This window comes from Falco punctatus (genome assembly GCF_963210335.1).
Source record: "Falco punctatus genome assembly, chromosome: 1".
Lineage (NCBI taxonomy): Eukaryota > Metazoa > Chordata > Aves > Falconiformes > Falconidae > Falco > Falco punctatus.
Genome location: NC_137580.1, coordinates 114,743,718 through 114,758,987, shown reverse-complemented (window position 1 = coordinate 114,758,987; position 15,270 = coordinate 114,743,718). Strand labels below are relative to the sequence as shown.

At 50.6% G+C, this 15,270-nt stretch overlaps 1 protein-coding gene across 2 annotated transcripts in view; it reads right to left on the bottom strand.

The window, feature by feature from the left end:
* The window catches only part of LOC308068106 (urotensin-2 receptor-like), a gene marked incomplete at its 5' end in the record, with an annotated part of 44,623 nt that extends 29,807 nt beyond the window's left edge, over positions 1-14,816 (bottom strand). The window contains one exon of one of the 2 annotated variants that reach the window (XR_013929862.1): positions 13,674-14,816. Coding sequence is in view for 1 of the 2 variants with exons in the window: in XM_080398127.1 (XP_080254253.1) it covers positions 13,725-14,816 (1,092 nt within the window). Of the gene's footprint in view, positions 1-13,058 lie in introns of those variants that run through there. The other variant, XM_080398127.1, reaches the window with a different exon arrangement.
* Positions 14,817-15,270: the final 454 nt, after the last annotated feature.

Here is a 15,270-nt window from a genome sequence, read left to right as displayed (position 1 = left end):
ACGCATCTGCCAGATCTGGGGCTCTAAGGAGGTGGTGGCAGCAGGAAGGACTCCAGGGGGGAACGGGAGATATTTGGGCTCTTTTGCAAGTCTCAGCAAGATGTTATAGGTGATGGGAATGCTGCTGAGGAGGTGCTGAGAAGGAGCAAATGCTAAATCCAGGTGATGGTGAGTGCTGAGCCGCAAGGTCTAAGGTCCCAAATGACACTTGATGGGGCCTGATACCACCCAGGTGCACGTGCTGGGAAAGGCAAAGCTAACTGATGCCCAGGGACTTCAGCAGAGTGGGATCCGTTCACAAGAAGAGGCTGAAATAGTTTTTTAGAGACGTTTCGTTTAGTTTTGAAAGTTCAGATCAGTGTGCAGCATTCTCCAGCCATCCTTTGCTGATAGGACTCTGTAGTTGCTGACTTCTTGTGGCTTCTCGAGTACCAGTAAGGAAAGGACACTGATGGGAGAGGTAGAAGTTTCATGCTGCCCTGGTGTGCCACAGAAAGATGCTTTGACAGGAACACTTTGCAGGAAGCAAAGATCTTGACAGCACTGCTGGTGTCCTCTTCCCAGCACAGCACCTCCAAAATCCAGCAGAAAATGGATTTTCCCCATGGGGAAATTCCCCAGCTTTGGGGAACAGAATCAGCGTGTGGCTGCCTCCGTGGCATACATCCACACAAACCGGAGAGATGCCCAGCAGGAAGGGGCAGAAAGCACAGAGGCAAGGCTGAGTGATTAAAACAGTGTTGGGTTCCTTTTTTTTTTTTTGGGGGGGGTAAGTGTAAAGCTCCTCTGGAACTTGGTAAGCTACTTTGCAGAAACATTTTGCATAAAGCCTTAAAGCAGGATGTTTCAGGAAGAATAATTAGAAAAAGCTTCATTAAGGAACCGCTTTGATTAAATAACATTTCCCTGGGATTGATGCAGGAGGATCGGCTGAGTGACGGCGGCAGCGGGACCGGCCGTGTCCCCAGGCTCAGCACTTGCTGGGTGCCCGGCCAGCCCGGAGCTCGGATGTGCCTGGCGTTCCCAAAAATCACTGCCCTGGGAGTGGAAGTGGTCCCAAACACACGAACATTAACCCGCCAGGGCAGAACATATTTAGTGCTGATGAAAGTAAGGGGGAGGAATGAAGCAAAGTCACTTGCCTGATGTAAGGCAGCTACTTTATTGATGTACTATTTAATTGTTTTGCTAAAGTAGGTGTCTTGGCCTTATTAATTTAGAAGGAATTACTAACTGAAGAGAAAATGGTAATTCTAGACGATATGTTAACTTGATTCTTCTTCCTTGGGGGCAGCGAGTGAATATCCCATAACACTTCTCTGCTTGAAATCACAGGATATCTTGAAGAGCTGCCTTGTGCCTTGCCCTCTTTAAAAAACCAAAACCCCAAAACCTGAAACCCCCAAACCAAACACCACCAACCAAAAAAACCCAAAAGAAAAAAACCCCCAAACCAAAATGGAATATTGAAAATCAACTAGATCCCACCAGGAGCTTCCTCATCTCCCCAGCAACCCAGGCTCAGAATGGACGAGCTCCGTTGATTTGCAGCAGTTTGGCAAAATATTCAATTAAGGGCCCAGTGGAGTACTTGACTGGTTATCATTCCAGTTCATTTGTTTTGCCTGTTTGAGAGTTACAGCCCTCGATGGGTTTGGATTGCGTTTCATTCAACGATTTTGTAACCATGGGTAACTGCAGAAATGACGCTGCTGCAAGGAGCCTGTCAAGGTTGTCAGGTCTGAAGATCAACCCGCTTTGATGGCTTTTCTGTTCTGCAGAATTTACCTTGCAGGGTTTGCTCTGAAAACCCTGTTCAAAAATTATTTTCCTTTTTTGCAGCTTTTAAACCAAAAGCAAGCTACAAGAACTTCGTGGATGCCTTTGCAAAAGACTGGGATGTCTCCAGACATACAAGATCTGGCTTATTCTAATGCCTTTGCCCTAACAGAAAAAATAAGTTTACTTGATTCTGAAGTGCGCTATGAACGATGAGATTCAGGATGGACTCTCCCTCCTCTTTATGTTGTGCGTACTACAGATGGGACCGGAGCAGCCACCAGCTCCTGGAGGCTCTAAACTTTTTTCATTCTCCAAGTGCAAAGGTGCTAATTCTGCCTGTGGTCAGCAAGGGTTTCAAGGTTTTGCTTTTTCTTTTTTCTCCTTTGCAAACACCTGTGCCTGACTTCCACGCTGGGAGGAGGGTCCCTTTTCCACCAGCTTGCGCCAGCTGGCAGCCAAATCCCGTGGGTGTATCTGCAGTGGTACTTACACTTGGCTGACACTGCGCGTGAGGAATGATGTTAAATTAAATTACTCTAGGACAAAGCATAAAAGCACTTAAACAGGAAGCCCAAAGCAAAATAATTATTTAATCTATTATGTAACCATTGTTTAAAATTAAGTTGTATTCATCTTGAGTCAAGTGATACCTCCTGTTTAGGTCCCTCCCTCAAAACTCTCCCCAAAAGTCCTCAAATAAAATCCTTTCAGTTACAAGCCTGCCTGAATTTGCATACAGGTATCTGATATTCTTGGTGCAACAGGTAAAGACAAAGCTGTAAAAGCTTTTCTCTCTTGATCACTGCCTTGAAGACTTCCCAGAGCCCCTGGAAGTTAGTCCACACTCCAGAAAGCATCCTCCGGGTGATCAGCTTGCTTCCTAAACCTTAAATTATCAAAAACCTCAAACAAAAGAAGATCTGCCCAACAACTGTGTTAGAGCAGCAGCAACAGAAACCTGACAAGGGCTTGAAAGCTCTTCTCCTGCTCTGTAAGTGCTCATCCCTTGCTGTTCTGTCTGTAATGTCATTTTTTTTCACTGGATAAGAATCTGGTCCCAGAAGTACCCGAGCACTTACAGGTGAGTTGCTTCTAATTAAACATCTCGCTGGAGACTAATGGCAGCTGCAGAGAGATCTTAATGCCTGTGAAAGCCAAGTGTGGGAGGGCTGGAGCTCCGGGGGATAAGGAGCACAGCCACGACGCCACAAGGTGAAGAGCAAGTGCCATCCTGGTGGCTGGAGTCAAAGACAAAGTGTTCCTGCTCCCCCGGCAGCGTGGGTAAGCAAAGGCTTTCAATCCCGGGGAAGGTAAGCACTGTTTTGGAAGGCTAAATTTAGCAGTGATTTAAGTGAGCTCTCAATTAACCAGATATTCCCCCTGCTTGCCTTTCCAAATTATTCAATAACTGAACAATTATAATGAGCTCAGCAAGTAATTACCATACATTCCTGGCACTGCCCTCACCAACTGCAGCCTTTGAAATCGCCAGCTGTTCATGTGCCGGGGAACCAAACCCATGAAGCGTGAGTCAAATAATTGAAAACTTAACGGAACACACCCCCTCCCCCCCCGACTCCCACCCCCAGGTCCAGAGGCAGTGTAAGGAAAACTGCTCCCCCGTGCCCCGTCCTTCAGTGTGTCGTCCCTTCCAGACTGAAGATCCATGATAACAATCATTAGCGTGGATGGAAGCTGCAGTACCATGTTTCCATGGGTGCTCTGGCAAAGAGACAAAGGTCCATGGTGGTTCTGCCTGACGAGGCTTTACGGAGCCTCCCTGGGGGGAAGCCGCTGCCTTGCTGCCCACGAAGCAGGAGAACGGACGGTAAAGCCCAAATCCTCCAGGAACACAAGTCTTAAACATATTTCTAGTTGTAGCAGGGTAAAAGCGGTTGGATTGCAAATTCAGCCAGGTATTGCTCTGAGTGATGTTTTAAACAAGAACAAGCCCAAGTGCATTGAAGCTTTTCACCCGTGACTTTTAAAAGGGATTTGAAGATGTTTCACAAGCGCTTCTCTTCCATCAGTTGCATTGGTTTAGCTGCCTGGGGGTGGACAGTGAATCTGATTGGGACAAGAAATAATTATTTTTGGCTTGATTGGAAAACACCTCCTGCCCCAATCCTATGAAGTAAAATGGCTTAATCCTTTAAAACCACAAGGCTGCAAAACCAGATGTACCAGCCTAAATGAGGGGCCAGAGGAGGCTGAAGCTGGAGCAACAGCAAAGGCAAAGCTTGTCAAATTTCACTCCTAGCTACGCAGCCCGATCTCCTCTAATGTTGTCACAGGATTTGCTTATAGCAATGGCACTTGCAGAAACTTGCCTGCTTTCTGACTTGTGGAAATCAGCAGAGACTCTTGCCTTCTCTGCGGGCAACCCGAAACAACAGACCTGCAATTCAGGAGGTATGGGATCTCCCCAAAGCCTCGAAACTCTCCCCGGCACGTGACAGAACCCGACGGGTGGTGTTGGCAGTGGAGCAAAGCAAGGGTGGAAGCAGAGCCCTTGGAGGAGGCTGCGACTTGTTGCTGAGAAGGCAACGTAACACGAGGAAAGGACAGGACACGTGGAGAGAGAAAAAAATAATCATAAGATTAAAGTAAGACAGTACCAAAGACAGTAACGTGCTAGAAACAAGCACGTATTTCTACTGAACAAATAACCTAAACAGTTGTGTTTGATCCACGGTCTTTCTGTGAAAACTCTCGTCTTCCCCGTGGGCAGGAGATGCCATCTAAGGTGAGCGATGGGAACGCGCATTGTTAAGGCAGGTCCTGGGATGAGTCTGTAATTATACATGGACCCTCTGCAGACTGACCTGCCTGCAGCACGCCCCTCAGAGCTCTCCGGGAAAAACGGTTACTGAACAATGTGACAGAAGACAAAAATGCCTATTAAGATGCTGCTTTCATGCTTTTTTTGAGATCTCAGCTAACATGCTCGTGCTGGCTTCTTTTTTTCCTGCGCCCTGACTCGGGCAGACGGGCAGAGCTGCCCCGGACCCCCGCCCCGCGCAGGACTCTGTGCTCGGGGGTACTGCAGGCACAGTAAACGGGGCAAGAAGAGAAGCAGCCGTGCGAGGAAGCCGAGCTGGGACTCGGCTGCATCTTGCATGGGGCACATGGCTGTCAGATCAAACGCTGGTTCTGCACCGAGACCCTGACAGGAGAGATTTCAAGAGCTGTCAGCCCCCGCTGCTGCCAGTGCCTGGCACGTGCTCCTCCCCCCCGAGCCCCCGCGGGTGCCCACCTCTGCCCCATCCGTAAAGCCCCACGACCGGAGGCTGCATGAGGCTGGGGTAGTATCACCTTTCTAAGCTTCCCTCAGCCTACAGCAATTTCTCAGTGCTCTCGTTAAGATCAACGAGTAATTCCAGGTGGCAGTTAACTATTTCACTATTTCACTTTTGCATTTTGCAGGGGGTGTAATTGTCACAGCCCTTCTCCCCGTGCCCGAGGCGCCCCTCTCCCTGCTTCCACACCCCCCCAGGGCTGTGAACCCAAGGACTAAAGGCGGGGGGACACACACAGTTTCCCGAGGCTGTGAAGTTACAGGTTTGAAGTTTTTTCTTGTCTTTTACTGGACTAAACCCAAGACTTCTTACAGGGTTTTTTTCTGAATAACAAAGATGGTGAATGAATATCCAAGGCACACAGCACCTGGTAGAGAAAACATTCACTTATATGGATGGAGGTAAAAGAGCAAGTGATGTTCCATCTCTGTGCCCATCCCTCCACAGGGGTCCCCCCATTTAAACCAGATTCACAGAGAGCTTTTTCCCTACTGCTGGGCACCATAGGCTGTGGAGCTTCACTTTCTCATCCTGCCAAAGAGAAACTGCTGCAAAGATCGAAGTGGTGCTTTGACATTTCAGAGATGTTTGCCACAATAAACTAGCCTCTGTATTCAAACAAACAAATACAAACAGCCAAGCAAAGTTACTGGGTTGCTATTCCCTCTGCTCCTGTTGTCGGGGATGCTTGTTCTGTGCCTCAGGCAGAGATTTAATCATTCTAAAAAGATGCCAACAACAAAATGACCGGGAAGCTCTCCGTGTTTAGCAGTCGGTGATGAGCGTTGGGATCATTCGTTCTGTTCAGCCTCCCCTGCACCACGGTCCCGCCGCTCCAGCAGGCTGTGGCACCGGCTCTGCCTGGGAGCGACACGCTGCCTCCACCTGCACAGACCCCGGCGCTCCCAAGCCATAACCTGGGGGAGAAGAGGCTCCCAGGGGCGAAGAAAAAAGATTTTGCTTCCCTACTCTATGTCCTGCTGTTGTTTCTCAGCCCAGGAGGGGCTTTAGAGAGGGTATCAATACACTGAAATGATGATGCTCTTATCAGGACTCATTTCAGCTGCACTCCCCGCGAAGCCAGCCGAGCAGAGCCACCACTGCTGTGGGGTAAGGGATCACCGCCATCCGGCTGCCGTTCATCAGACACGGGGAAGTTCTGGCACACAAACATCTCTGTTCCACCATTAATAGCTAATGCAAACCCTAAGTTATCCCTACACAGAGACCTTTTCCCTTCTGTACATAGCACGTCTCACCCGAGGATCTCAAACCACTTCACGCACATCAGTGACACCTCAAACCACTCGTGCAGATGACGGAAATGGTGTCGCTGTTTTCTAGGCACTTAATAAACAGCAGCACAAGAATAAGTGACGTCCCCAAGGTCACAGTGCAAGTCAGTGGTGGTTTTCTACAAGAAGCCAGGACTTCCGACCTCCTCCCGTTTAAGTTAACCTCTCTCCAGTTCCGACAGTGAGTGTCACCTTGACCGGTGTCCCCAGCATCAATCCCCTCGTAAACCCCTTCTGGTTTTGTTAGCTACCTTGCTCTAAGCCTGCCTGGGTTACTTACCAACAGCACTAGTGCTTCAGGATGAATGGCCTGCGAGTCCCCACCAGCAGATGATGTGAAGCAAGACAAATATATACACTTGAGTGGGGTCAGATAACCGCTGCGACCGTGCAGCGTGGTGCAGGTGGGTGCTGCAGCCCCCCTGTGCAGTCCTGCTACCGCGCCGGAGCCTGAACACTGGGGCAGGAAGCTGCTTTCAAAACGCAGTGGCTAGAGGGAACTAGGGATCCAGCTGATTTTATAATAATGCTATTGCTGTAAGATATTCCCTTCTACAGTGTTAAATGAAAGAAAAAAAAATCTGTTAGGAAGAAAAAGCAGAACCTCAGTTTCAATCTGTGGGGTTACAGGGGTGTTGAGTGGCGCCAGGAGCTGGCGTCCCCATGCTCCTGAAGGGGGGATGCTGCAGCAGCTGGGCACAGGAGCCGGTTCAGCCTGCTGCCCTGCACAGCGTGTTTGCTGGCACCTGCATGCCTCTGAAAGTTTAGGTGTCCTCTGTGTGTCTTCAAGAGTGCCACTGTCTCTCCCCTTTTAGCATTGATGCATTACAGTTAATTTACCTTCTTCATCCTTCTTCCAGATTTTTGCAAGATAAGTTCAAGGCAGCCTGAGGAGTAATTGCTACATAGTGCCTTTTCCTGGGAGGCTTCTTGCAAGAACCTTGTGGTTCTCAAATGTCAAGCTGATATTTAAAAAGATAAAAGGCGTAGAAGTGTTGTGGATTTGATGGCCGTCCCTGGCGAGGTTTGGAGGAGCGCATCTATGAAGAGGTAACTGTCTCCAAAAGGCTGCGTTTACGGACACACCACATTAAGCTTCAGGAATCTCCCTTGCTTTGTTTGGATGAAATCATGTTGGTTTTAGTTAAGAATTCAGGAGCTGAATTCAAGATCCTAACGGGAACGCACAAGGAAGGGCTAACGACATCTTGGAGAGACACTGGCCTAAACAAGCTGAGACAAACTGCAGATTTTCCTTCTCCAGCATTAGCACCGCTTTGGTTTTAGATGTGTACCCCCTGCCAAGCACGACTAATATTGCTGGGTGGGTGGATTTGGCACAAATTTACTTACTTACTACTTTCCCTCCAGGTATCTTAATGGAGGGGTTGGGGTGGGGTCTGCCACAATATCGAAGTTCAGCTTCTCAAATAAATTCAACGAATGCTTCACCTTGTTTCTCACTGTAGAAGCATTCCTAGTGTTTACAAAAATGTTTCATTGAAATTAAAATTTAAATTGTAAGTGGAGAGAACCAGAAAAGTGAAGTCCAAATGCCAGAAGAGTTCTTCAGGATTCATTCCTCCCTTTCCTGTTTTAATTGTACCATTCTTGGGTGAGGAAAAAAAGGAAAATGCAGCAATTTTGCTTTGGTATATTCCATCAGAAACTTTTCTGGGGGCAAGACGGCTCTAGTTGGGACCACAGATCTCAAAGCTCAGTCTGGACCATTTGAAACCTGCTCAGATGAAGTTAGCCTCCCCCAGGGTGATACACACCATGCTAGAAACTTGGTGTGGGCAGAAAGCTGGATTCCTGACGCAGAAATGTTTATAATTTAAAAAAAAACCAACAACTTCTAATATATGTCCCATTTAGTGTTTTGATATACCTCAATAACTTCTTTCGATGTCGGGTGTCAGACAGAAGCTGTTGCACCCCAGGGGTCTGGCTGAGCGAGGTGGCAGCGAGCTCCCCCGCCTGCTCTCAGCCCCCCTCGCCGCACCCCCCCCCCAGCTACCAGCAGAGCACGCACACCCCCCTGCTCTGTTTTACACACATTCCCAAACAAGGGCAAAAACGCTCGTTTTGAACAATAACTTTAAAGGGTATCCTGTGAAGCTGCGGCTACTATTTTGAAGACAAAGCAATGTGTTTCTTACAGACCACAGCAATTAACTCCACGTCTCTCCTATTCCCCAGTAAACCTTAAAACTAACAGCAACAACCACAGGTATAAGGCGCACACCCCCCCAGCCCCAAGCTGGGCTAAACTGTAATTAGTCGCCAGCTCTGGGTGTTGCCATGGGTGCTGGCAGTGAGGATGCTGTGCAAAATCCCAGGAATAAAGCCAGTCTGGGCTCGGCATGGGAAGAAACGTGCGGGAGGGAGGGTTACCCTTGCAGCGGGCTTGTCTGCTCTTCCAGCAGACCTGGCCCCTTCCGATGCTGGAGTGATGTTACACTTTAAAGATATTAAATGCTGTTACATGGTTAGGTTGTGCCCTGATTGTGCGCAACCGCTATGTTTTAAAGCCGAAAATAACGAGCCATTGTTCTTCCCCACCGCTCGGGATGGAAGGATGCTGCTGCCACCAGAGGGACTCGGGAATGGGACGGCCAGAGCCCGGCGTCCCGAACCGGCCAAACTTCCCACAAAGGTGTCTGGATTTCTGCGGCTGCCTTCGGGTTTCTCAGGTGCTGCGTTACCTGCTCCCATGGCTTGGGGGCTGGGCTTGGCTGCGGGGGTTATGCACTTTCTCCTCTCATCAGGCTGATGGGGGAACAGACTATGAACTTGGTCATCCCGCCTGTCCTCCTCGGTTGGTGCAATTGGGAGCAAGTCCTGCATGTTGTGGCGCAAGGTACAAAATGCTCATCAAAAGACCTCTTATTTCACCGGCTTCCCTGGTATTCAATCACACGCTAAGCACCAAAAATGACTACTAAAATAGGAGTAAAAAAGTTAATGATTTGCTTGCACTCATTATTAAAATGTAACCGGGGGCTTCTGAATATTTATTGCAAATTTGGTTTAAAAAAGTGGGGAAAAAGATGATTAAAAAATGTTTGAAGGTAAAGTCTGCTAAAATGCAGTAAGGTTCAAACGGATTCTCCTGGGTCCGGTGAAACCAGCCGCTCTCGCCTGTCCCACAAAGCACTGGCGTTTGCTCTTTTCAAGTGAAAGCAGAAGAATTGCCATTGCTGCAGCAGTTACCCCCTCAGACTGTGGGAGGGAAGGAGCATGCAGGGTGGAACTGCATTGCTTTCCCAGTCTGGGCTGGGGTTTTTGTTTGTAATAACCTAAACCCTAAGGGGTGTTGGAAAAGATTTTCTAGTGATTTAATTATTTTCTTTCTTATAAAGCACATATGGAGTTTTGTGGTAACAGCCTCTGGCCCAACAAGAAAAACGCTGTTGCCTTTCCTAAAATCACCATTTCCCATTTTGCTGAAGAAGTAGCTGTGCCACCAAACCTGGAGCAAAAATTCATCTATAATTACAAAATCCACGTTAGGAACCACAGGATCACAATGATTTGGGTATGACAGCTGATCCTAGGGTACATATAGCTTGCCTTCTTGGAATGTAGAATAGCCAAAGTAAAATTGTTTTCAAGGGAATCACCACATTCTGCTCAGTTACAGCCCGACTGACTTTCCTGCTGCTACTTCAGCCCTGGCCTGAGATGCTCCAGATTTACCGTAGGTGGCAAGGTACATAGAATTGCAGAGTCCCATGACCCAGATTCTGGTGATGTGTTTCTCTCAATTTTCATACACTTTTGTGGCCTCTGTGGTTGTGGAGACAAGATGCATTTTTAACCTCATGATTTTGGGGGTCCTGACTCATCCTTTTTAGTGTTGAGGACAGGTCCTACCTCTCCCTCGCATAGGAAATAGCCCGAGCTGCTTTACAGGAGCTTGGTGTGACCTGCACCCCTGGAGGTGGGCTTATGGCTACTGAGGACCTTCCAGACCCAAACCAGCACCCTCCCCAAAACACCCGGGGTAAGCAGCAGGCAAAGCTGCCCCTTTGGGGTAACTTAAAGGTTGTGCCAGCCCCAGACAGGAGGTTCTGCTATAGACAGGCAGCAGCAACCCCCTCCCAAAGCTAGCTACCAGGTTAATTGGGTTTTGTTGCTGAAGGAAGATAGGTGAAGACTGTCTCCTCATTTCCAGAACACGAGCACACCAAGAGCCGTCAAGGCTTGCCCAGTGACAGACAACAGGAACTCAGTTAAAACATCTGCTCCTACAGGATATTTACGAAGTGGGTCAAACCTACCAACTTGTGGCAGTTTAACTGCTCCGATGGGACAGTAAGAGGGATGCTGTTGGTGTAATTCACCTTTGAAACTGAGCTCTGATCCCCCGGAAGGTGAGAGGCTCCTGAGGAGCTGTTTGTGGGGTCTGCGCTGCCCAAGCCCACCATTCCCTGCGCACAGCAGCATCGCCGGTGGCTGGCCAGCCTGGCCCTAGGCGGGTCTCCTCTGCCCAAGGGACACGCTTTGCGGGCATCCCCAAATTTACTGGTTCTCCCATTAAAGTCACTTTGTATGGGTTTAGCAGAGCCTGATGGGAGAGAGAAGCAGTGCTGGGATGGGACTGGGACGAAGCACATACTGGTTGAAAAACCCGAGTGACAAATATCCAGTATTCCATCTTTCATCTGGATGCTCCTCCATCCTTTGATGTTTAATGCTCTGACGATGTGGCACAGAAAGCACATCCCCTATGCACCATTCATGATGCCGAGCGGAGCAGCAGAATCCCTGCTGGGGGTGGACGAGGTGCCCTGGGTACCCCAAATCAAACCCTTCTCTTTGCTTACTGTAGGTTACAAGGGCAGATCCCACCTGCTCTGGGTTTTCATGCCTTTTTTCCCCAGGCACAGCTCCTTTTCAGCTTTCCCATCTTATTAATTATTATCTTTTTAGACTGTTTGTTTAGATGTTTTAACGTGTGGTCTTTTTAAAGCAGAAAGCGTATTCCCTAATACTCTTTTTGACACCTATACGGCTCTTCCATCACCTGCTTCCCCTTACATACCTGTGAATGGATATACACTACGCCTTGCAACTATGTCATACATAGTAATCACCCATTTATAGCAGCCTTGTAACGCTGTGCTGGGTAGTGGCCTTCCAAGGACCTTCTCCTTGGGCCAAGCAATGGAAATCAAGACATATCAGTACTGCATCACATCAGCATACAAATCAGGGTGGAGGTTTTCCTTCTATAGCCGTAAAAAATTTTTTTTCTTTTTTTCTCAGAAGTGGGCAAATGGCACGTGCGACACCTGGCAGGGACACAGCCATGCTTGGCTCTGCCAGGACGTCTGTCCGGCCACACCGCGACCCTGCCCGAGAGCAGCACGGCACTGCACACCTCACCGTGCAGATGACGCACGTACTCCAGCCTTCCCATGCTGCCTTGTCCGTTAAGTCTTATATTTGTTATTCTTATATGGGAGTGACTTCCAGCCTTGGGAATGGGAAGCAAAGGAAAAGTAACAATGACTTCAGAATTCAGAATTAAAAAATTAATTTGTTCCTGGAAAGTTGTTCATAAAAACTGTCGAAGCCTGCTCTCCCTGCCAATTCCCGACATGAACTGTGTGTTAGTCCCCCGGTTTCCTAAGGAAATGGGCACCGTTAGGGCTATTCATTCTGCCCAGCTTGGCAGCGTACACAACACTGGGACACAACAAAGTGGTCACCAATGTTTTGAAGACAGTCCCACGGCTAAAAGTAATATGGGCAAGGTGAGTTACCTATTCCCCTCTCCCCAAAGAGTTTCCCAACTGCTGCACCTACAAGAAGAATGCCTGACTCCTGGCACAGGACCCTGCTTCCCTGGTGTTCCTCCAACATGTGCCCTGAAGGGTTTATTGTTTTGCTGTTAGTCGAGAGCATAAGCCCCAGCATGTTGCTGTGCCGTGTTCCCTGCTCCCAATACCTGGCTGCTGTGGTGGCACTTCATGTCTCTGCTCTAGCACAAACATACCCTGAAGTGTGGCGTGTGACAGGAGCCCAGGAGCCCAGGAACGCTGCTGGGCTGGGCTGGACTCCGCTCAAGCAGATGGGGGTCGGGATGTGACTGCAGTTTTGGGAGTCCCTGGGCATCACTAGCTGCTGACAATAGTTTACACAACTCCTGCTGTGCATTACTTCTCCCCAGACACTTTCCCAGACCAGAAAGAGGAATATCAAACCCAACTTCATCCATAAGCTCAGGAAGAGCAGCCTCTCCCCTGGGAAATCCACCACCGAGCTGGGTGAAGTGACCACCTGAGGGGAAACCCAATGATGGTCCATTTCTAAATCAGCATTCCTTTTATAAACTGAGGTTTTACAATTGTTTAGGTGCTTGCAGGCATCCCTAGTATCTGAGGTGAAGGCTTACTAGATGCTAAGTGGGGAGAAAATGAGCAGAATACACTGAGGCAAAATGCTTTTGATCAAATGTCATGAATAAATTTGTCCCTTTTATGATGAGTCTCATGATACAATTCAGTTGCTTTTCTTAGAGCCTCAGGTCTTTGAGTGATAGGATTACAGGACATTTTTCCTTCTTTCCACAGTAAAGTTTCAGTTTTTCAAGCCCTGTTGACTGTTAAGAAAGGGACCAACTTTAAAAAAAAATAAATCAGTGGCAAATTCAAATCGCCTTAGGCAGAAACCTTAAAAAATCGCATTATTTTATTATTTTTTTTTTTAGGTAATCCTGCAGTTTTTGACAGTTTAACTTCTGATTTTTGCATGCTTGGAGTTCAAAGTGCTGCTGCAATGCATTTTAAAATACAGACTTTAAGCTTGGTGAAACTGTAGTGTGCTATAACGTAACAAGCAATAGGAAAAAGGGGCTTAAAGGTCTCTCTACGCTGTCTGGAATCAGGCAGTGGTAATATATAGAGCAAACCCAGGGCTCGCAGCTACATTAACCAACAGCAGCCTCAGACTTTTGCGGACCTGACCCTGCTGCACCCTGAAGACAGCACCCAAAAACCACACGGCAGGGAGGCTGTGCCGAGCCGGAGCCGGGCAAAACAGCAAAGTGGGAAAAGAGTCTGCGGCGCATCTGAGCATCCCCCTCACCTTCTGCACCCCAAACCCTGAAGGATTTGTCCCACACGGCTGCTGGCTGCCGGCAGGACCCCCCTGACAGCCCTGTGCCAGCCCGAAATTCAGAGGCATCTCACAGTACCTGGGTTCACGCAACTTCTTGCCCCTAACTAGTGCCCACCAGAAAAGAGTTTTTAGGACCTTTCAGGGCTAAGGTGTCCCAAAGCTCTACCTTGGCCAGATGCTCTGCTGGTCCTGGTGTCTCCGGAGCACCTCCTCTTCCTCACTTGTCCTTCAGCGTGGCCATGCCCAGGGCCTCCGAGCTGTAGTCATACTGGTTGCTGGAGGACATGGACCGTCCCCAGGAGCACTGGAGGTTGGAGCCCCTCTTGCGAAAGGAGGATGTGAACCTATAGAAGTTGCGGTGCCGGTTGCGCAGGTACTCCCGGTAGTTTTTGGTGAGCAGGGTGTAGAGGAAGGGGTTGATGCAGCTGTTGCTGTAGGTCAGGCAGGTCACCAGGTAGTTAATGCACTTTTGGGTTTGGGTGGTGAGCTGCAGGGAGCTGCTGTAGAGCCGTACCAGCTGCCAGATCCAGAAGGGCAGGAAGCAGGCCCAGAAGACCAGCACGATGCTGAAAATCATAATGAGGACCTTCTGCCGTGGGGACCTCTTGCTCTTCTCCTTGTGGGGGGGGTTCCTCTGGGACTCTAGGTAGGTCCTGGCCAGGCGCGTGTAGAGGAAGCCGATGATGATTCCTGGGGCCATGATGCTGGTGCTGAAGAGCACTGTCAGGTAGGTCCGGTAGGCATCCACGCTCCAGGTGGGCGCACACATCCTCTTCACCTTGCCCTCTGCCTTGCCCCCCTCGGTCAGGTTGACCATCAGCATCATGGGCAGAGTCAGGAGCAGCGAGACAGACCAGACGGCCCCAGCCGTGACCTTCCGGTAGCCTCGCGACCGCTTCAGGGTGTCCAGGGGCCGGGTGACGGCCAGGTAGCGCTCGGTGCACATGAGGGTGAGGGTGAAGATGCTGGCGTGCATGGTGAGCAGGTCCAGGCTGAGCAGGATGCGGCACCCGAGGTCCCCGAAGTACCAGTCCTGGGCCAGGTAGGTGCAGACGATGAAGGGGATGGTGGAGAGGTAGAGCAGGTCGGCCAGGGCCAGGCTGACGATGGAGCTGTACATGGGGGCGGCGCAGCGCGCCGAGTGGCACATCACCACCAGCGTGTAGACGTTCCCCGCCACCCCGGCCACGTACATCACCGACAGCACCGTCCCGAAGGCCGAGGGGATGAGCAGGGGGCCGCCCCCGGGGCCGCCGCCCCCCGCCGCCGAGGCGTTGCCCCCCGCCGCCGCCGTCCCGTTGGGTTCCATGGGCGGCGGCGGCGGCCCCGGCAGCGTCGCACCGGCCCCGGAGCTCCCGGCCCCGCCGCCGGCCGCTCCGCCCCCCGCGGGAGGCAGGGCCGGGCCGGGCAGCCCTCGGGGCAAGGGCCGCCGCCGCCCCCCGCCCCGCCGGGGCTTCCCCGCACCCCCCCGGGTGGCTGCGGCGCCGCTCCCGGAGGTAGAGCGGAGACCACCCCCCCCTCCGCCGGGTGCGGGGCCGGGGTAGAGGGAGGACCCTCCCCGGTGCGGGGCCGGGGGCAGAGCGGGGACCCTCCCTCGCCGGGTGCGGGGCTGGTGGCAGAACGGGGACCTCCCCCCGCGGTGCGGAGCCGGGGGTAGGGGGAGGACCCCTCCCCGGTGCGGAGCCCGGGGCAGAGCGGGGACCACCCTCCGCCTGGTGCGGATTTGGGGGCAGAGCGGGGATCCCCCCTGGTGCGTGTCTGGG